The sequence below is a fragment of the Rhincodon typus genome, unplaced genomic scaffold (assembly GCF_021869965.1).
Source record: "Rhincodon typus isolate 14 unplaced genomic scaffold, sRhiTyp1.1 hic_rhity00000723, whole genome shotgun sequence".
NCBI lineage: Eukaryota > Metazoa > Chordata > Chondrichthyes > Orectolobiformes > Rhincodontidae > Rhincodon > Rhincodon typus.
Window position 1 is genome coordinate 27,196 of NW_025966361.1, and position 17,149 is coordinate 44,344.

General features: G+C 39.2%; 1 protein-coding gene across 7 annotated transcripts in view; it reads left to right on the forward strand.

Moving 5' to 3' along the window:
• Positions 1-13,081, forward strand: part of oser1 (oxidative stress responsive serine-rich 1) — a 37,947-nt gene extending 24,866 nt beyond the window's left edge. For 6 of the 7 annotated variants that reach the window (XM_048621507.1, XM_048621506.1, XM_048621509.1 and 3 more), the window contains 3 exons: positions 5,293-5,404; positions 7,096-7,215; positions 8,943-13,081. In XM_048621507.1, the coding sequence (XP_048477464.1) occupies positions 5,325-5,404; positions 7,096-7,215; positions 8,943-9,645 (903 nt within the window). In that variant the 5' untranslated portion in view covers positions 5,293-5,324 and the 3' untranslated portion in view covers positions 9,646-13,081. Of the gene's footprint in view, positions 1-5,292; positions 5,405-7,095; positions 7,216-8,447; positions 8,559-8,942 lie in introns of those variants that run through there. The other variant, XM_020521705.2, reaches the window with a different exon arrangement.
• The last annotated feature ends 4,068 nt before the right edge of the window (positions 13,082-17,149 follow it).

The following is a 17,149-nucleotide window of genomic DNA, read 5'->3' on the forward strand; positions in this document are numbered from 1 at the left end:
TATTGTGAGCCATGAGCTGAAATGAACTGCCTGAAGGGGTGATGGAGGCAGATTTGGTAATTGTGAAACTTGCGGAACTGTGAGAGAAGAATTGGCTGGAACTGAATAACTTGCAAAGAAATGACAAACATGATCGATTGAATAGCCTCCTCCTGTGCTATATCATTTTGATTCTAATTAGGACAAAAAGCCTTATTAAATACATTTGACTGTCATACCAACATAGTTTGAATGATGTGAGACCTGTGTCTGTGTCTTATCACTGCAGTATCACACAGCAGAAATACCGTGCATGTGGGAAATCTGAAATAAAGATGGAAAATGCTGGAAATGGGCTGCAGGCCCAGTACCTTCAGGAGAGTGAGTGTGTTAATGGTTCAAGTCCGTGATGTCTCTGTAGAATGACAGACTTGAACCATTAACTCTTTCTGGCTTTCCAGATAGCACCAACCCTGAGTATTTCCAGTACTTTTGTTTCAAATTTAAATCAATTAGTGTTTGAGTTGCTGAGGACTTTTTATTGACTTTTGGTATTAATCTAGCAGAGAAATTGGAGATCGGAATAGTGTTCACATTGGGACATCTGCTGCCTCTTGTTAGGGATGTGGGCTGAGGAGAACACCTCCAGATAACTCCAAGGTTTTGGGACAGGAGATAGCAGTATAACTGTAGTTTTGCATAGACCAATGTGATTTTTAAAACTGATAGCAGCACAAACTATTATAGTGAGTGAAATAAAAACAGTGCTAACTGTCTGGCAGCATCTGTGGAGAGAAACAGTTAGCATCGAGTCCAATATGATTCCTCTTTGGAACACTAAAGTGAGTTTGTAGATTTGACAGTTTAGCAAACTTGGTCAAGTGACGGAAGTATGTCAGTTTGCACACTGACGTTGAATGATTTTTATTTTACTGTTAGTAAAAATCTGACTATGCTATTAATCCACTAATAATATTACAATTTGGCTGGCAATGAGCGGTGTGCTGGGAAAGCAGAGAAAGAAATCAGCTAGCATTTAAACTCTGCAATGACTTCAGGCTGGTCTGTGCTGTAACATGACTTTGAAGTGGTACTGAGTCTTCCCCAGTGTAGACAGTGTCCATTTTCCACATTCCCTGAATATGTTTCTGTAATATTTGCAAAGTAATTTGGTTGCTTGTTGATCTTTAAAGTTTGGCAGCTGATTCTGCCCTACTGTTTGTTCAAAGGCTCCTATTTAGAACTGACCTCATCAGTCCTGCAATTGTTCATCTGCTTTCTATGCAATAAAGGTGTAACTTTGTCCAAACCACTCTCTACACTGTCCATTATTTAAACTTTGACAAGAAAATATTTACTTGAAAATAAGTAGTGTTTGTTTCAATACTACATCGTTCCTTATTTTATTTCCTTTTACGTCACTTACAGTAGCAAATTGTTTAACGCCTCATTTCTACTGGTATCATGTGAATGTAGTTATGGCCACTTACTGCAACTGAATGGTATTTAATGTGTTGCTATGTGAAGGTTTGATGGGTCTCTTGTAGCACAGGGTAGTGTCCCTAACGCTGAACTGTGAGGCCTGAGGTCAAGTCATATCAACTCTGGAGGTATGCAACAACATCTCTGAGCAGGTTGATTAGCAAATAACTAGTAAAGATCCTTATAATGGCAAAGCATCAGTCATGTAAGCTTTCTACTGTGCCTTGTAATTTTTATGCTTTCCCTTGGAGCATAAGATAATTGTGAACATTTATTTCTTTCGATTTTTTTTTTTTTTTCTGTTGCTTTTTTTTTCATCCAAATGCACCCTCCAACCTCCTTCAGTTTCAATTGTTGTAAAATAATTCCAAGATTTTCATCTCCGTTGCCCAATCCAAAAGCCAAGTCCAAAGTAATGTTATGAACTTTCTGACATGATGCTGATGCTCTGGAAAGTTTGGATCCATGACCTTTGATGTACTTTCTCAGTTCAATTTGTACTTCGTATAATTTCTGCCTCTGTTCTATAATATTTTGTCACCATCCGCTGCTCCCACCATTTCCTCTTCAGTCTGATTTTACGCCCAACCAACAGTGTCTGACCCAGTCTGGGCCATGTGACCTCCTGGTGTGCTGCATTTCTTGGTCAAACCATGCTATTTACAGTCTTGCAACAGTCTTGAGTGCAGCTGTGATGAATTGTCCCTTTTGGATGTTTGACTTATGCATATGTCTGTAATGCAACATGCCACCTCTATGACTTATGACATTTTGCTTTGCCCAATCTTATTTCTAACTCAAATTGTAATCCGAGCACCTCTAACAGTGATTTTCTTTTTCTGCCTGCATAATTTAATGCTGGCTTGACTTGAGGTTGCATTCTGGACCCTTCCTGTCTATGTCTATGTTATCTATTAATAAACAATTTGGGGACAGTTTAGGTGAGTGTGTCAAGGATACCCATCCTTTCCTCCAACTATTGCCTGAATTTTATATTTTCCTGTCCATCTAGCTGTTGCCATCCTGGATGAGCAACAGCATTTTTTGTTTGGGATTAACATTTATGCAGTGAAGCTGCTATATTGGACAAGACCAAGCAATAGTTCACTGTCCACACTGCTTCCCAAAACTGAAGCTGTATATGCATGATCTGAGATGTTTGGAATTTGAAGCTCAAACCATGAACATTGGTTTGTTATCCAGGATTGCCAGTATACCTGAATTTCCCAGCTACCTGTAGCTCAATCTCCTTGTCCAAACCATCTTTTCCATGTCACATGTTTCATGGAACCTGGTTGCACATAATGTAACCTGTTATTTATCCATATTCCATTGTCCAGTTTTCTAATCACCTCTATCTTCTTTAATCCGCACAGGTTTCCTGTTGTTCCAAATGTTCATTTAAAAGTATGTTATTCATCCCGACTTTGAAACTTCCTCACAGCCTCTTGGCTCTCCATTTTGTTGACCAATCTTCCTTTTTTTTTTCTCTGTTCTACCATAAATGAAGAAAAATTGACCCTACCTGCTCATTTATGTATATTTTCCTCAATACCCGTTTTTAAAATCTGCATTGCTCACTTCCTTTTAATCCTTACTGGGGTCTGAATCCGATCTTAATCTGCAAAGCAAAACGTTGCACTGAAATCTGAAACTAAAAACATTCACTAGAAATGCATTCACAAAAACAAAGTTGCTGGAAAAGCTCAGCAGGTCTGGCAGTATCTGTGGAGGAGACAACCGGGTTAATGTTTCAGGTCCGGTGACCCTTCCTCAGAACTAGAAATGCGCTCTTCACTGCTGAATATTTTCAGCATGTTCTTTTTTTCACTTGTGCTGAGCTGCCTACTATCTAACTTTTTAAGCAGCTTGGGACTCCGTGTTAAGGGTACTGTAGTTTAAAGGCGCAGTTGATGGAGGGTGAAACTTGCAACTTTTTAAACGTGAAGTAAACCTGGATGGTGCACACTATGTATTGAAAGAGTATGATTTCACAGTATACTGTCAAGTTAAAATTACTGTCTCCATTTTCCCTTCAAGAATCCCCTTTTATCCATGTGTAATCTGTAACGCTTGACACTTGCTGCTTGAATATCACTAATCACATGATCAAAACAAACAGCATGAGATCATTCAGTTTGTACCTTCTCTTTGAAAGTACTATATAATTAGTCTCCCTTCTCTTCGTCCAAAGGCCTACAATTTTTTACATTTCCGATTTGTATATTGCAATTCACTTACTGTGGTCATGGCCATTTGCACTTGATCGAAGAACTTAAAAGCATTTCAGATGTTGTAGAATTATACTTTTATATGATTGCAATTGAGCAATAGTTGGCTAGCCAACCATGTGATTAGGAATGCTGAAATGCTGCTATACATCTTCTTAGCCACATGATGGCACCAAACCCTTAAAGATTCAGGGATCAAAGCTTCTTCACTTATACAAGTATGGAATCATTCAGTAGGGAAGTACAGAACAGTCAGTATCCTGGAAGGCCCTATTTTAACATTATGGGTTTGCCTTCACCAAAACAGCTGCAGAAAATAAGGGCTCACCGCTACCTTAAGTTATTTGGGGATGAATAATAAATGCTGGCATTGCCAATGACTGTCACATCCCACTAATGAATAAAAATAAAGGCCTTTTGATGCATCAAATCTGAACTGGTGCTTTTGGAAAGGATTCCAGTTAGTTCTACTTCTCTGCTGTACCCCCGTATATTTACAAATGTTTTTCCTTCCATTATCTATTTGATGCCCTTTTTGAAAGATAGTTGTAGGCTATGATTGAATCTCCCTTCAAAATCCATTTGCTATGGTTAAAACAAAAACTTTTCTTGTAACCTCTGCTTTTTTCATCACCTTTGGAATTGACAGCCTTCTGGTTATTGATCCTTTGAGGTAATGGTAAAGTTTCAACGCAAATATGATGCAATGCAAATCCAGAGAGAGGTTTGAAAGTGTGTGTCCATTCATTAGATTAGGACAATTAAAGGATCAGACATGGTAGTTTGAAAGGGATTTGTTTCCGGTGATTGAGGTGTATATAGTAAGGTCATTGATACATAGTTGCATTTCAAAGGTTTAGGATGGAGAACAGGGAGAGAGAAAAACTTCTTGCACAGAGGATTGAGAGCCTGTGGAATGGTATGAGTTTTGAACATATTTCAGGGAACTTCATGGGATTTTGTTTTGGTCAAACACTAAAATGGTACCAAGCTAAAATGAGAAACGTAAGATTTTTAAGGAGGATTTATCCAGGAATTCCAGAAATTAAGACCTAAAAAGTCGAATGCATGTTCATCAATAACTTTCCAAAATTGGGAAATGGTATTATTGGAACTGGAAACCAGGAAGGCAACTACAGAAATGATGGCTTCATAGGACTTTGTGCTAAAAGCTTTGTGCTCCTAATTATATAATACTTGTAAAGTTAAATGTTCTGTTTATATTCTGAGACAGATCTGAACAGCTGGGAAAGACGCACTGTCATTCAAATTATAGGAACAATCATACAGATCAGGTTTGAAAATCAGTAATTTGTCTTAAATCCCGGGTAAAGCTTGTGAATCAATTTCTCCATCTGTACTTACCTTGCTTGGCAGAAAAGAGAATTACTTTGCCAAGTTTGAACTTGGCTAACTTCAATTTAATTTGATGCTTTGACTTTAAATGGGTAGGGAATTAATATATTGGCAGTTGGAATATGTAGCGTTTTTCCTAGACACTGTTTAGAAATCTTTCAAAAGTATAAAACAAAACTTTTTTTAAAAGCATACTTTTTGAATTGGCCCAAAATTGAAAGCATGCTTGTATTCTTTGTTTCAGATAGCATCTACTCCTAGGCTTTTGCTCCAGTCATGGAATCGGAGAGCAAAGGTGGTGAGGATGAAGAGAGCCTGCAGATGGCGTTCAAAAAACTTAAAGTGGACTCTGAGCAGTAAGTAGAAACAACAGTGATACATAAATATCCACTCATTTAGCTGAACGTTCAGGCAATGACATTAATGTTGGGGATTCTGCACCAGATGATAGTGTGGTGATACAGTACAGGAGTGATGCACTATTAGAGTGGAGAATCAGAAATCCTGTGCAGGGATGTGGCTGTAGCAGCAAATGTTATCTCCATACCATCCGGGATAATAAGGCCTCCTTGGCCTGTCCGTCTCCTCTCCACCTATCTGTTCTTTTTATCTATCTTCCATCCGCCTCCCCCCCTCTCTCTCTCTCTCACACACACTCTCTCTCTCACACCTTTCTTTCTCTCTCTGTCTCTACTTATTTCAGAACCTCCTTCCCCTCCCCCATTTCTGAAGAAGGGTCCAGACCCAAAACGTCAGCTTTCCTGCTCCTCTGATGCTGCTTGACCTGCTGTGTTCATCCAGCTCTATCGCAGATTCTCCAGCATTGGCGGTTCCTAGTATCTCCATACCACCAGGATTCTTTTTAGTGCCTGCTGCTCGTGAGGGAACCTAGGTCATGTGCAGTGCATCATATTTGCTAGAGAAGACTGTGTGCCACTTCTTGAGTCCTGATAATGTCAGACCATCAGTTCATGAAACTGATGTAGTAGTGTAAGGTAGGACGTCAGTTTAAGTGACTGTATTGGAAGTGGTCAAATTAAGTAACTAAAGATACTGTTAGAGTGCACTATAAGTAATGGCCACAGTTCAATACTGAGGGAAACCACTTTAAGATGGAGTGGGAGATGTACTGAGGGAGAGTATATATTCATTAATGCTAATTCTGGACTACTCCCTCCCACCCCAGCCATTCTTTTACAGTTCTGGAAAAGGTTACATAGCCTCACCAGGACAGCTAAAGTAAGCTCCAGAATTATCTTGCATTCTCTACGTAGAACACTTCATTTATTATCCTCACAGTAGGAGATGTGAAGGAAGGGCACCATTGCTGAGTCATGTTGGCTTTTAAAAATATATCCTTGGTTTCTGAGTCTGTAGACTAGTCCCTGGGATTGATTCTCCAAGTAGGTGATTGGATGAAATCACTTGCTTAGAGATGCAGAAATAGATATTGTAGTCTCTGGGATTACTGTATTTTTATATTAGCTAGAATACATCACTGATTTTCAGATCAATGGAAATGGCATCTGAATGAAGATGTTTCTAGTGAATATGATATAAAAGAGTTGATAAATATTAATGGAGATGATGATTAATAAGTATTTCTACAAATATTGTGATAAATGCCAAATTCCAAGAATTCAACACTGTCAATGGGCACAGTTCCAACCATACTGTAAGCTTGACACCATCCAGGACAAAGCGGTCCTCATCTGCAAGCAGCAGTGTGCGCTATCTACAAGATGCGCTGCAGAAATTCACCAGAGATCCTTAGATAGCACCTTCCAAACCCATGACATTTGAATATCTTGGAGTTCCCTCTCTTGGGGCATTGTGGGACTACCTACAGTTCATGGACTGCAGCGGTTCAAGAAGGCATCACCTTATCAATGGCAGCTAGAGGTGGGCAATAAATAATGGCTGGCCAGTGATGCCCACATTCCACGCGTGAAATAAAACAGAGTTTACATGTTGGGAACTAGTAAAATAAAGTATTTGTAACGTGCTAGGATCTTAACATTGCCTTCATACGTGTTTCTTTTCGCAGTGCCGGACCTGCATCAGTCCGTGTAAATCCTGAAACAACAACTTCAAGGACATCTGTACGAGGCAGTCCTGATGGAGCTAAACCTAGGACAACATGTACTTCCAAAGAAAGCTGGCATGGGTAACAATCTGTTACTTAACATTGATTTAAGTAAATTTGGGTAGAATCCGCCTACAGTTTTTCAAAACTCCTTCGTAGGAGCCAGTTCCAGTTTGTGGTTCTATAATATTGCAAATCTTTCTCAGCTTGGCTGAAGTGTTCATGATTGAATGGTTGTTTGTGTTTTAGCAATTATATTGGAGTAGTTTCTTTAGAGCACTTCAATTTAGTATTCTAAGCACATTCCTGCTTTCCCAGCATCCTGATGTTCTGAAGCTCAGAACAGAAAATGAAGACCAACTGAAAAGGGAGGGGAGAATCATGCTCTGTAAAAAGAGTTTTGGAAAAAAAGGCACAAGATATGAGGAATCTCTTGATCCTTCCTGTATGATCTGAGTGCTCCTTAAGTTCAAAATCTTTTTCTCTGTGCATTTTCATTAAACTCTTAGCATTAACAACTAAACAATCAACAAAGTAAAAGTTATTACAGCATTTTAAACAAGCTTGTTGCTTGGTTTTGTGAATATGACAATTTAAAATGAGAATGTGGGTGTGCTCAACATTCAAATCTAAGTTTGCTAAGTGGAATCCAGGATATTGTTATCTGACCTGGAAGCAGCTTTATATCCTACTTGAGAGGAACCTTGCATTTCTTTTTCTCTTCTGGCATCTGTGTTGTAAATTCTGCTAAATTAAATTCAAAACTTAAATTGAGTGGATGGATTCTCTCTTTTTTTTTTATAATTTGATGTGGAGGTGTTGCTGTTGGACTGGGGTGGACAAAGTCAGAAGTCACAAGACACCAGGTTATAGTCCAACAAGCTTATTTGAAATCACAAGTTTTCAGAAGTGTGAAGTGACCTGACGGAGGGGCTTTCCTCCAAAAGCTTGTGATTTCAAATAAACCTGTTGTACTATAACCTGGTGTTGTGTGGCTTCTGACTTTGATAATTTGGAGCTGATTTAAACAGGTAACCAACCCCTAATCGACGTCACTAGTTGTGGTTGTTGGCTTGCTTGCTGAGCTAACTGGTTATTTGTACAATAACCAGCCAGCTCGGCGAGCAAGCCAACAAGCTCATCCACCACCCAAGCTCCAAATCTTTGCAAGAACCTTAAATCACTAGTTGTGATAAGCTTCCTTGTTTGTTTGGATTGTGCCCTGGACATGAAAGGTGTTATTTAAATATGCATCATTCCATTTGTTTTTCTTTCCTTCATTCCCTCCCTATACGAAAAACATGAATGTGCAGGCACATTGCTGTTCTATGGATTTTGATGGTCTACACTAACAAAATGGGGAGTTGAAACTTCCCTTGAAATGAGATGTCCAACCAAGCTAATGCTTGCCTGCAGGGCGGAAAGTGAGTCACCTTCAAAAATGTATGCTTGCCTTAGTTGTCAGAGCTTCTGTCTAGGTGGGGTATAGGTTCAATCCCCAGCTCAAAAGTTTGAGCATATAATGAACATTGACATTAGAGTATATTATCAGAAATGTCACTCTTCAGATCAGACAATTCACTGTTACTCTGTCCATTCAAAAGTGGAGTGATAGTATTAAGTCAGTGAAAGTTAGTCTCTATACAGAGCTGTATTATGTTGGTTTTGCACTGTTTTCAATGTCAATTTATCCAGTAAGTGCAGACTGTAAGAGTTTTGGAGCTGTTAAACCAGATGTTCTAAAATGTTTTTTCTTTTCCCTTTTTTTTTTGTTAACTTGCCCACTCCTGGAAAATGCGAATCTGTAGTTCAACTAGAAAGCCAGCTCGAGGGGCTATCCGAACACAGCGAAGACGACGTTCCAAATCACCAATTCTTCATCCTCCTAAATTTGCCTATTGTAGTTCTGCAGCTCCTGCAGCCAGTTGTCAGGTTAAACATAGCAACAAAACAGAGGCCTACCAGGGCCTTGCTGTCAAAACTCCAAAAGAGTGCTGCAAAGCCGGACAGCCTGAAGATGTGTTCGGTGCTAAAGTTCCCACCGTCTTCACCTTAGAATCATCAGAAGACACTGCTGGAAATGATGCTGAATCTGGCAGCAGCTCCCCTCTTGATTTTCCAAAACTGGCATCCGCAACAGCCCTGGAGTTGAGCCAGCCAACCTCTGATTTCCAGTCCCTGTCAAAGCTTCACCAGACCAACCCATGCTGCTGCTCACAAAAGGAGAAATGCTGTTGCAAACGATGGCAAGATGTTGAGGTATACTCCTTCACTGGGCTTCGCAGTGTCATATCGGAATGTGAGAGAGGCGTGGCTGAGGCCCGCCAGCACACGTCACCTTGCAGAAGAACTCAGACAGGCTCTGGGGTCTCGGGTTCCCCGCGTTCCTGCTCTGAGGAGGCCAGGACATTTGTTGAAGACATCACAATTGAAGATCTTTCGGGATATATGGAATATTACCTGTACATTCCGAAGAAAATGTCTCACATGGCCGAAATGATGTACACCTAAGAAGGATCCTCGATGGCCAATTTATTTACGAACTAATGTGACTGGAATGAAAACAAACTGCAAGGAATACTGGCTTAAAGGAATTATGCAAGACCTAATTTTGATTTGAGTTTTATTTTTTGAAATCACCCCCCCCACCCACCCACCCACCATTTGTGTTGGCCCTTGATGTAGTTTGGAGGTTTTGTGTAAGACACAAGTAAAAACATGAAGCTGTTAGACTAACGTGTTTTTTTTTCTGAGGACACAGGCTTACGATATCTGAAATTAATTCTTGATATAATAATGTCAGCATGCATCCTGATCAGCAAAATTTATTGCATTCACACATGACATTCAGGGCAGAGAGATGACCTTTTACCAAAAGGAAAGCGTAGTGGGGCTAGAGGTTTGCTGACTGCTTGCAGCCGGTCAACTAGGTGTATATTGTCCTACAACAAAAAAAATATTGTGACTTCCATCGGTTTAGAATTTTAAAGCTGCATTGCTGTATAAATTTTTGTCTATTGATCTCAAATGAATTGTCTGTGTGACAGCTATTTCTGATGACTGATTTTTCCGGTAAGTATTAAATCCAGCCTTGTGTCCTTCTCTCCTTTCTGAGCAGTATGAAATTTTATTTTAGTTGAAAAGAGAGGTATGGGGATGAGTATTGCCTTGTTCTAAATTATTTGCAGAAGTTGGGTCTCTTCAGTAGATTAGACTCTAAACACAGCACCATGTAAAATATATGCACAATTTCAGCAACTCAAGAACTATATCTGCCATGTTTTTTAGGCATGCAAATCCAACATTGCAGTTTCAAAAAAGCTGTTTTTGATGAGAGGGTGCCAAAAAGACTGAAACTGCTTTGATCCCAAGGTCCCCTGTTGTGGTAGGTTTTATTTTTGCCCCTTCAAGATGATGGCAGAGGGTCACCTGTACCATATTGAATAGATGGCTTAAGGAAAAGATTACCTGGGCTCTGAATTTTAACACTGTAACATGTCCTCTTTCGAGTGGTTCTAGTTCTTTAAATCTGACCTATTCTTGAGATGAATTAAACTGTTATAATAGCTAAATTAAAATCGCAGGTAAGTATTTAAGTGCTGCCTTTTACCTGAGAAATGGCTTGAAGTCTGATCTTTATTGAAAGTTGAAGACACTTGGACTCATTCTCATTTGCCCACCTTTTTGGGAGTGTAACGTGAAATGAGGCTAATTGACTTCTTTCTACAGTTTCTGCTAAATGTTTAAGTTGTCTCCAATAGTACCAGGGGAATGGCTATTATCAGAAGATGAAAAATATTACTGTTCAGTGGGCAACCATTATGGGGTGAGTTGAGTAATATTGGGGGCAGTGGAAAAGGATTTTTGTCTTTTTTGGTTTCCTCTTTGTTCCTCGTTGCCCCACTACCACCTTGAGATGTCAGGCTCTTGCTCAGCTTCATGCCAATTCCACTATTAACTATTAGGAGAATGATTTACCTAAACTTGTATGGTATACAAAACTGAGGACTAAATGACTTAAGGGGTTATATACTCACGATCTGCATTAATTATACTGCACCTATATTTTGTGCTGTTATTTATAAATACGTTTATAGGGGTGCTAATCCATTTTGAGATAAACCTTTGCTAGTATCGGCTGTTCATGATATCAGTGGCTGTGTTGATGCTTGGCAGCAATAGTGCTTTGTTTTGGGAGTTGTTACCAGGTGTTCAATATTGGATAAATACTATAAATTGCAATTACCTGATGCTGCCTCTGATCTGATCGAATCCAATCTGTACCCTCCAGAGCTTGATTTTGCAGTTTTTCTACTCTGGTTAGGTTTTTTTTGAGTAGCACAGTAAAGGAGACCAAGGAATATTTGAGTCATCTTGTCTGCTGAGTTAGGTGATCTCTGTACCGCAGTGAGGTGTGTGCGTTTACACTCCTGGATTAGAGAGATGGGGGAGAAGTTTGAATTAGTAAAAATTTGAAGAAAGTGCAATGCTGAAAAACTGATCTAATTTGGAAAAAGTAGTTTGCATATTTTGTCCACTCTATTTGCATTGTGACTCATCACAGTTTGAGCTGAGTCTGTTAAATTTGATTGTTTCTATTTTTCTGTTTTAAAGCTCTCCTTGAAGAGAGGATAAACTGCACTAATGTGTTCTATTGAGTATTACAGCCACCTCCTCAGTGGTAGTTCTCAAAGGTAATGTTAATCGTAGTAACAGTTTTGAAGTAGTCTGAGTACTCTGGATCTGTATGCCATTTGTTGTCTTTCTTAGACTAAAAGAATTTTGAATTTGCATCATTTTGAATTGACAGGTTGAACTTGGCTCTGAAAAGATGGAAGACTTTGTGCCTCTAAAGCTCTGTTAACTTCATGTTTTGGAATAAATTTCAGATTTCTTTTATTCAACTGCCTCTTGTTTGCTTTTAATTGGAGTGGTGACTTGATAGAGATCCTTGGCCTTTGTCTCCTCAGGCTGAGGTTCCTGGTGCAGTGCTAGCTGTGGTTAGAGCACTTTATTGGATGAAGCTTCTTTACAGTAGTGGAAAATTGTAAAGTAATGCAGCTTTAATTTTGTAAACACCCCTAGGTGTGGGTATCACCCACAAGCTTGGCACATAATTTCCAGCTCTTATTTCCCTGAAAAGGCTGCAAGGTGGTCTGCAACCAAGTGAGGGTCATTTCACAAAGCAGTTCACAGTCAACTGGAGTGTAGCCATTTTTGAGTTCTAAGTTGTAACTTTATCTCTCTAATAGTATTTGTAACTTACACAAGCTTGCCACCTATTAATGGTTGTGCCCTTTTTGTTTTGCCCAGCTTTATCCTCTTCCGTCTGGATGCAATTGATTATTAAAAATAAAACATCATTTAAACATATTGCTAATCATATTGAAAAGTTGCTGTAAGGTTGCAAGCTAAATTAAAACAAAGGTGTTGACCGGGTCGGTGGCAGAGAGTGCATTTGAGTTTTAAATGCATCAGTCATACGGTGATGAAGGCAGTAGTTTCTTCTAGAAAAAATAAAATTCCCTCTTGAAAATGTATTTCAACTTTGTATAATATTTTTAATGATTTGTGCTACCTAAACCTGCAATCCATTGAAATTTAGGAACTGCTTCCCTTCTTGCTGTGTATTTCAAAGATTTGCAGTGCTAATCGTTTCCAACCCCAGGTGATGCTGTTAGCAACGTGTTTGCATTATACACAGCTTACTATTTTCACTTCCTAAATAAGGTGGGGTGCTCTCAAAGCTGATTTCAGAAGCTACTTTTTCAGAAGTGCAGTATAACTCCAAGTTCCCATTTTGAGAAACTTGTGAGAATTCTCTTGACAGAGCTGTTATGGATTGATGTGTAAAGTGTTCATGGTGTAGATTGCAGCATGACATCCTCTGAACTGTACAAAATGTGTAATATTACCTGAACCATAAAATATGCTGCTTATTGTTCAATGTTTGATTTTTGAGCTTTATTTTGAATTCCTCCACTCAGACATTTAATCCTGTACTTTGACCTACAGGTTTCAATAATTGTGGACTATCATCGACAGAAACATGGGATCATTAGCATATAAAAATGCTTACTGTATATATAGGCAGGTGTCCTGAAGTCATCCCCCTGTTAATTATCTTTCAGAACTAGATCCTGAATATCTGTGTGCTTTGACTGCCGTTGGATTCTTCTGGATCCTGCATCTTTACTAAGAATTGAGCACATAACCACACAACAGTACTGCCCTGAGTGTTATTCAAAATGGTTGTAATGGAAAGGTATTAATAATGCAAAAGGTGGCATTGAAGTGGTTGGAAGAATTTTAATGCTATCTGATTTAATTAATGTTAGGGAAGCAATGACTGGCATGTTGAGGCAAGAAATTGTTTATGCATATTAAGTAGTTTCACAATCAAATCTGCATGTATGTGTGTATCTTTCTGAACTCTTTTTTTCTAAACCGTAGGAGCTCAGTGGTTTTCATCCAGTAGCTAATTTGGATTGCTGTACTGTCTAGATTCTTAGTTTGGCACAGTTAATTGGACAGCATCACAGTTCTACAAGGGCTGTCAAAACCCTGTTTGAATTTCTCCAGAATCTTGGTCTGGTACTGTGTTCCCATTTTATAGTGAGTATTTTATGCATGAAAAATAAAGTGAACTGTGAATGTTTGTTTAATGGAGTCACTGTGTCTTTGTATTGGTGAGAACACCACTCAAAGAAACATTGTCAGATAAATATTCAGAGTTAAACTGATAGGGCATTTTTTTAAAAAAAGATGCTATTTTACTTAATTCATTCCTACACCTTTTTGTACAAGTGGTTTCAAACGCTATTAGCATAACACTTTTGCTCATAAATTCTCTAACTTTCTTTTTAGCAGATGTGATCTCATTGGAATGCTTACTCACAGGTGGGAAATCCCTTCTTTCACATCACCAAGTGTGCAATCTCTTTCTGAGACATGCCAGTATCAAATTTTATTTAAGCTCATGTCTTTGGATGCTTTGCTGTGACAAAGGTGCTTTATAAATGCAAGTTGTTTGATTTATTTAATCATAAGAGATTCCATTATCTGCCTTCCTTGGTTTCATAACCTATCCTAACAGTCCACTTTGAAATTTATCTCTTGATGCCCGACCTTAACAGCCTTTTGTAAAAGTGTGATCTGGATTTTCACTACCCCTTGTGTGAAGATGTGCTTCTTGACAAACACATTCCAAATTTTCCAGTGCCCTTGTCTGTGACCTTTAATTGATTAGTTGCATTGGTATCCTGACTGCATCTGAAATTTTGATTAATGAATGTTGACAGCTTGCTCTTTACTGAATCCTCCTTCGATCTCTGTTTCTCAAACTAGCAGGGACTGTACCCATAATCCTCTTGCACCTTCACTGCCTCGAACATCTTGCCATTTTCCAGCCCCCTTGTCCTCACTGAATACTGCACATTCAAGTTATGCAGTTCTTTCCTCTTAAACTCTGCAGCAAGTGACTCCTTGTCCTCCAAATCAATCTTCCACCTCCACACCCTTTGTCTCACAAGTCAGTGACCTCCAGTCAACCCTAAAAGCTCTGCCTCTGTATAAACTTTTTTTTTTTGCCCGATTTGTTTGCTTATGCAATGTCACCATTTGGCGTTTTGACACACGAGTTTATACCATTGCTGACCACCTTGTAACCTTCTCTTTTCTGGGTTCTCCTCTAAAGTGGGAGCCTAGGGTTTCAGGTTCAAGATGATAAGGGTTGATTATTTAAGACTAAAACGAGGAAGTTCCTTCAAACAAGGTTAATTCTCCAAAGAGTTGTAGGTGTTCAGTTATTCAGGGTTGAGACGATTGATTCTTAAAATCAAATCAAGGGGTAGGAAAATCGGGCAGGTAAGTGGAGATCAGCTATTTAAAATGTGGGACTGTTCGGTCTATTCCTGTTCAATGATGTAAATCTTGTGGCTTAAATACTATTTATTAAATGAAAGAGCTGCCGTCTGAAAAGGGGAGTGACTGAGTTCATTGATAATCGTTGTAATCCCTTAAAACAGTTAACATAACTGCACGAAGGGTCATTCAGCCCATCATATCTGTGCTGGCTTTTTGAAAGAGCTATCCAATCAGTTACACCCCCAGTAGCCCTACAAATATAGTGCAGAAATATAATAAATGAGGTGGAGTCAATGGTGCTGTATTCTTAGTGGTTTCATTAGAGGTGCTATTTCATTGAGATGCACTAGATATAAACACTAATTCTGTGGTATTGCCAAGTATAAATAAGGCTTTTGCAATGAAGAAAGTCAGGGTGGTATTTGTATTCCTGATCTCTTTATAGCAGTGTAAAACAGCACCTCTGTGAAGACATGGATCCATGATTGGTGATTGAAGAATATGGCTTTGTAAATGGCACTATATGCCCCGGTGATATCCTAAAGTGGTTAGTGATGATTTTCTTCTGGGAGATTACATGGCTGAGAAAGAGTGTTTAGTTGTCATGTTCTGCCCCCTGTGCTGTGGGGGACAGTTAATAAATCAGCTTGTCTTTTCATGCTGCTTAATTATGTACATGTGTTAATGATGCTTTCCTGAGATGGGAATGTGAGCTGGTAATTTGTTTTGCTTTAGTATAACTTTGTACAAAATTAGTGGAGTACACCTTTATTATTGCATTCCTAACTTACTGTACTATCTGTATGCAATTTAACAGTATTATTGAATGTCATTTTGTGCAACTTAGTTTATTAATCTCAATCCTATTACATTGGATTGTACTAATCAATAATGCTAACTTGCCTTTTTTATTTACATGCCCTACTTTAACACACCTAGGCTTTTAAATCTTATCGTCAGTGAAATACACTTGATAAAAATTGATCTTCAGAAATAGATATCACATCAAGACTTTAAAGCAGTAGATCATCCTTTCCCAATTCCAATCTAGACTGTACCTTTCTGCTGTTGCCAAGGAAATGGGAGACTCACTGTCACTTGGCATGCAGTCTTGTGTAGTTGCAAATTTTGTTTTATCTATCGTCCTGTCATGATGGTTATTATTTCTGTGCTCCATGACTAAGTCTTACCTAATCTTAGTTATGTTGAGTACACATTTTAAAGCCCTTTGAAAGCTATTCTTTATGCGTTTTTGTGTTTGATACCACATCAAACATAAGACCGTATTGCATTGCATACTTTTCACCACATTTTCATTTCATGCATGTATACCTCCACCCTAATGGTGCCTTGTGTCCTTCAAGCCAGGTAAACAGACAGGCTCATTGCAGAGTTCCCTTTGATCAGCACTGCCTCCTCCCCCACACAGTGTATCAACATTCTGTTGTGTTCAGTCTTTGCTTGGTGGGTAGAAAGTTGTGGGGAAAGCACCAGCCTATTTAGCCTTGCTCTATAACTCCAAACACTTCAATTCCAGCAACATCCTTGTAAATCCGTTCTGCACCATCTCGGTTTAACAACATCCTAAAGAAGGGTGACCAGAATTGTATGGAGTATTCTACAAGTGGCCTAGCCAATGTCCTGTATAGTAGCAACATGATGTCCCAACCCCTATACTCAATATTCTGACCAATGAAGGCAAGCGTGCCAAATGCTGCCTTCACACCCTGTCTGCCTGTGCCTCTACTTTCAAGGAACTATGCACCTACACCCCTAGGGCTCTTGGTTCAATAATAGTCCCCAGGGTCTTATCATTAAGTGTATAAATCCTGCCCTGGGTTGCCTTGCCGAAATGCAACACCTCATTTGCCACTCCTTGGCCCATTTGCTCATCTGGTCAAGGTCCTGTTGTACTTGGAAATAACTTTCTTCACTGTCTACTACATCACCTATTTTGTTGTCTGCAGACTTCCTAACCATACCTCCTACATTCTATTTATAAAATGACAAAATGCAGCAGACTCCAGCACTGATCCTTGCAGTACATCGCTGGTCGCAAGCCTCCAGTCCAAAAAGCAACCCTCCACCACCCTCTGTCTCCTACTGTCAGACCAATTTTGTATCCAATTGGCTAGCTTCCCCTGGATCC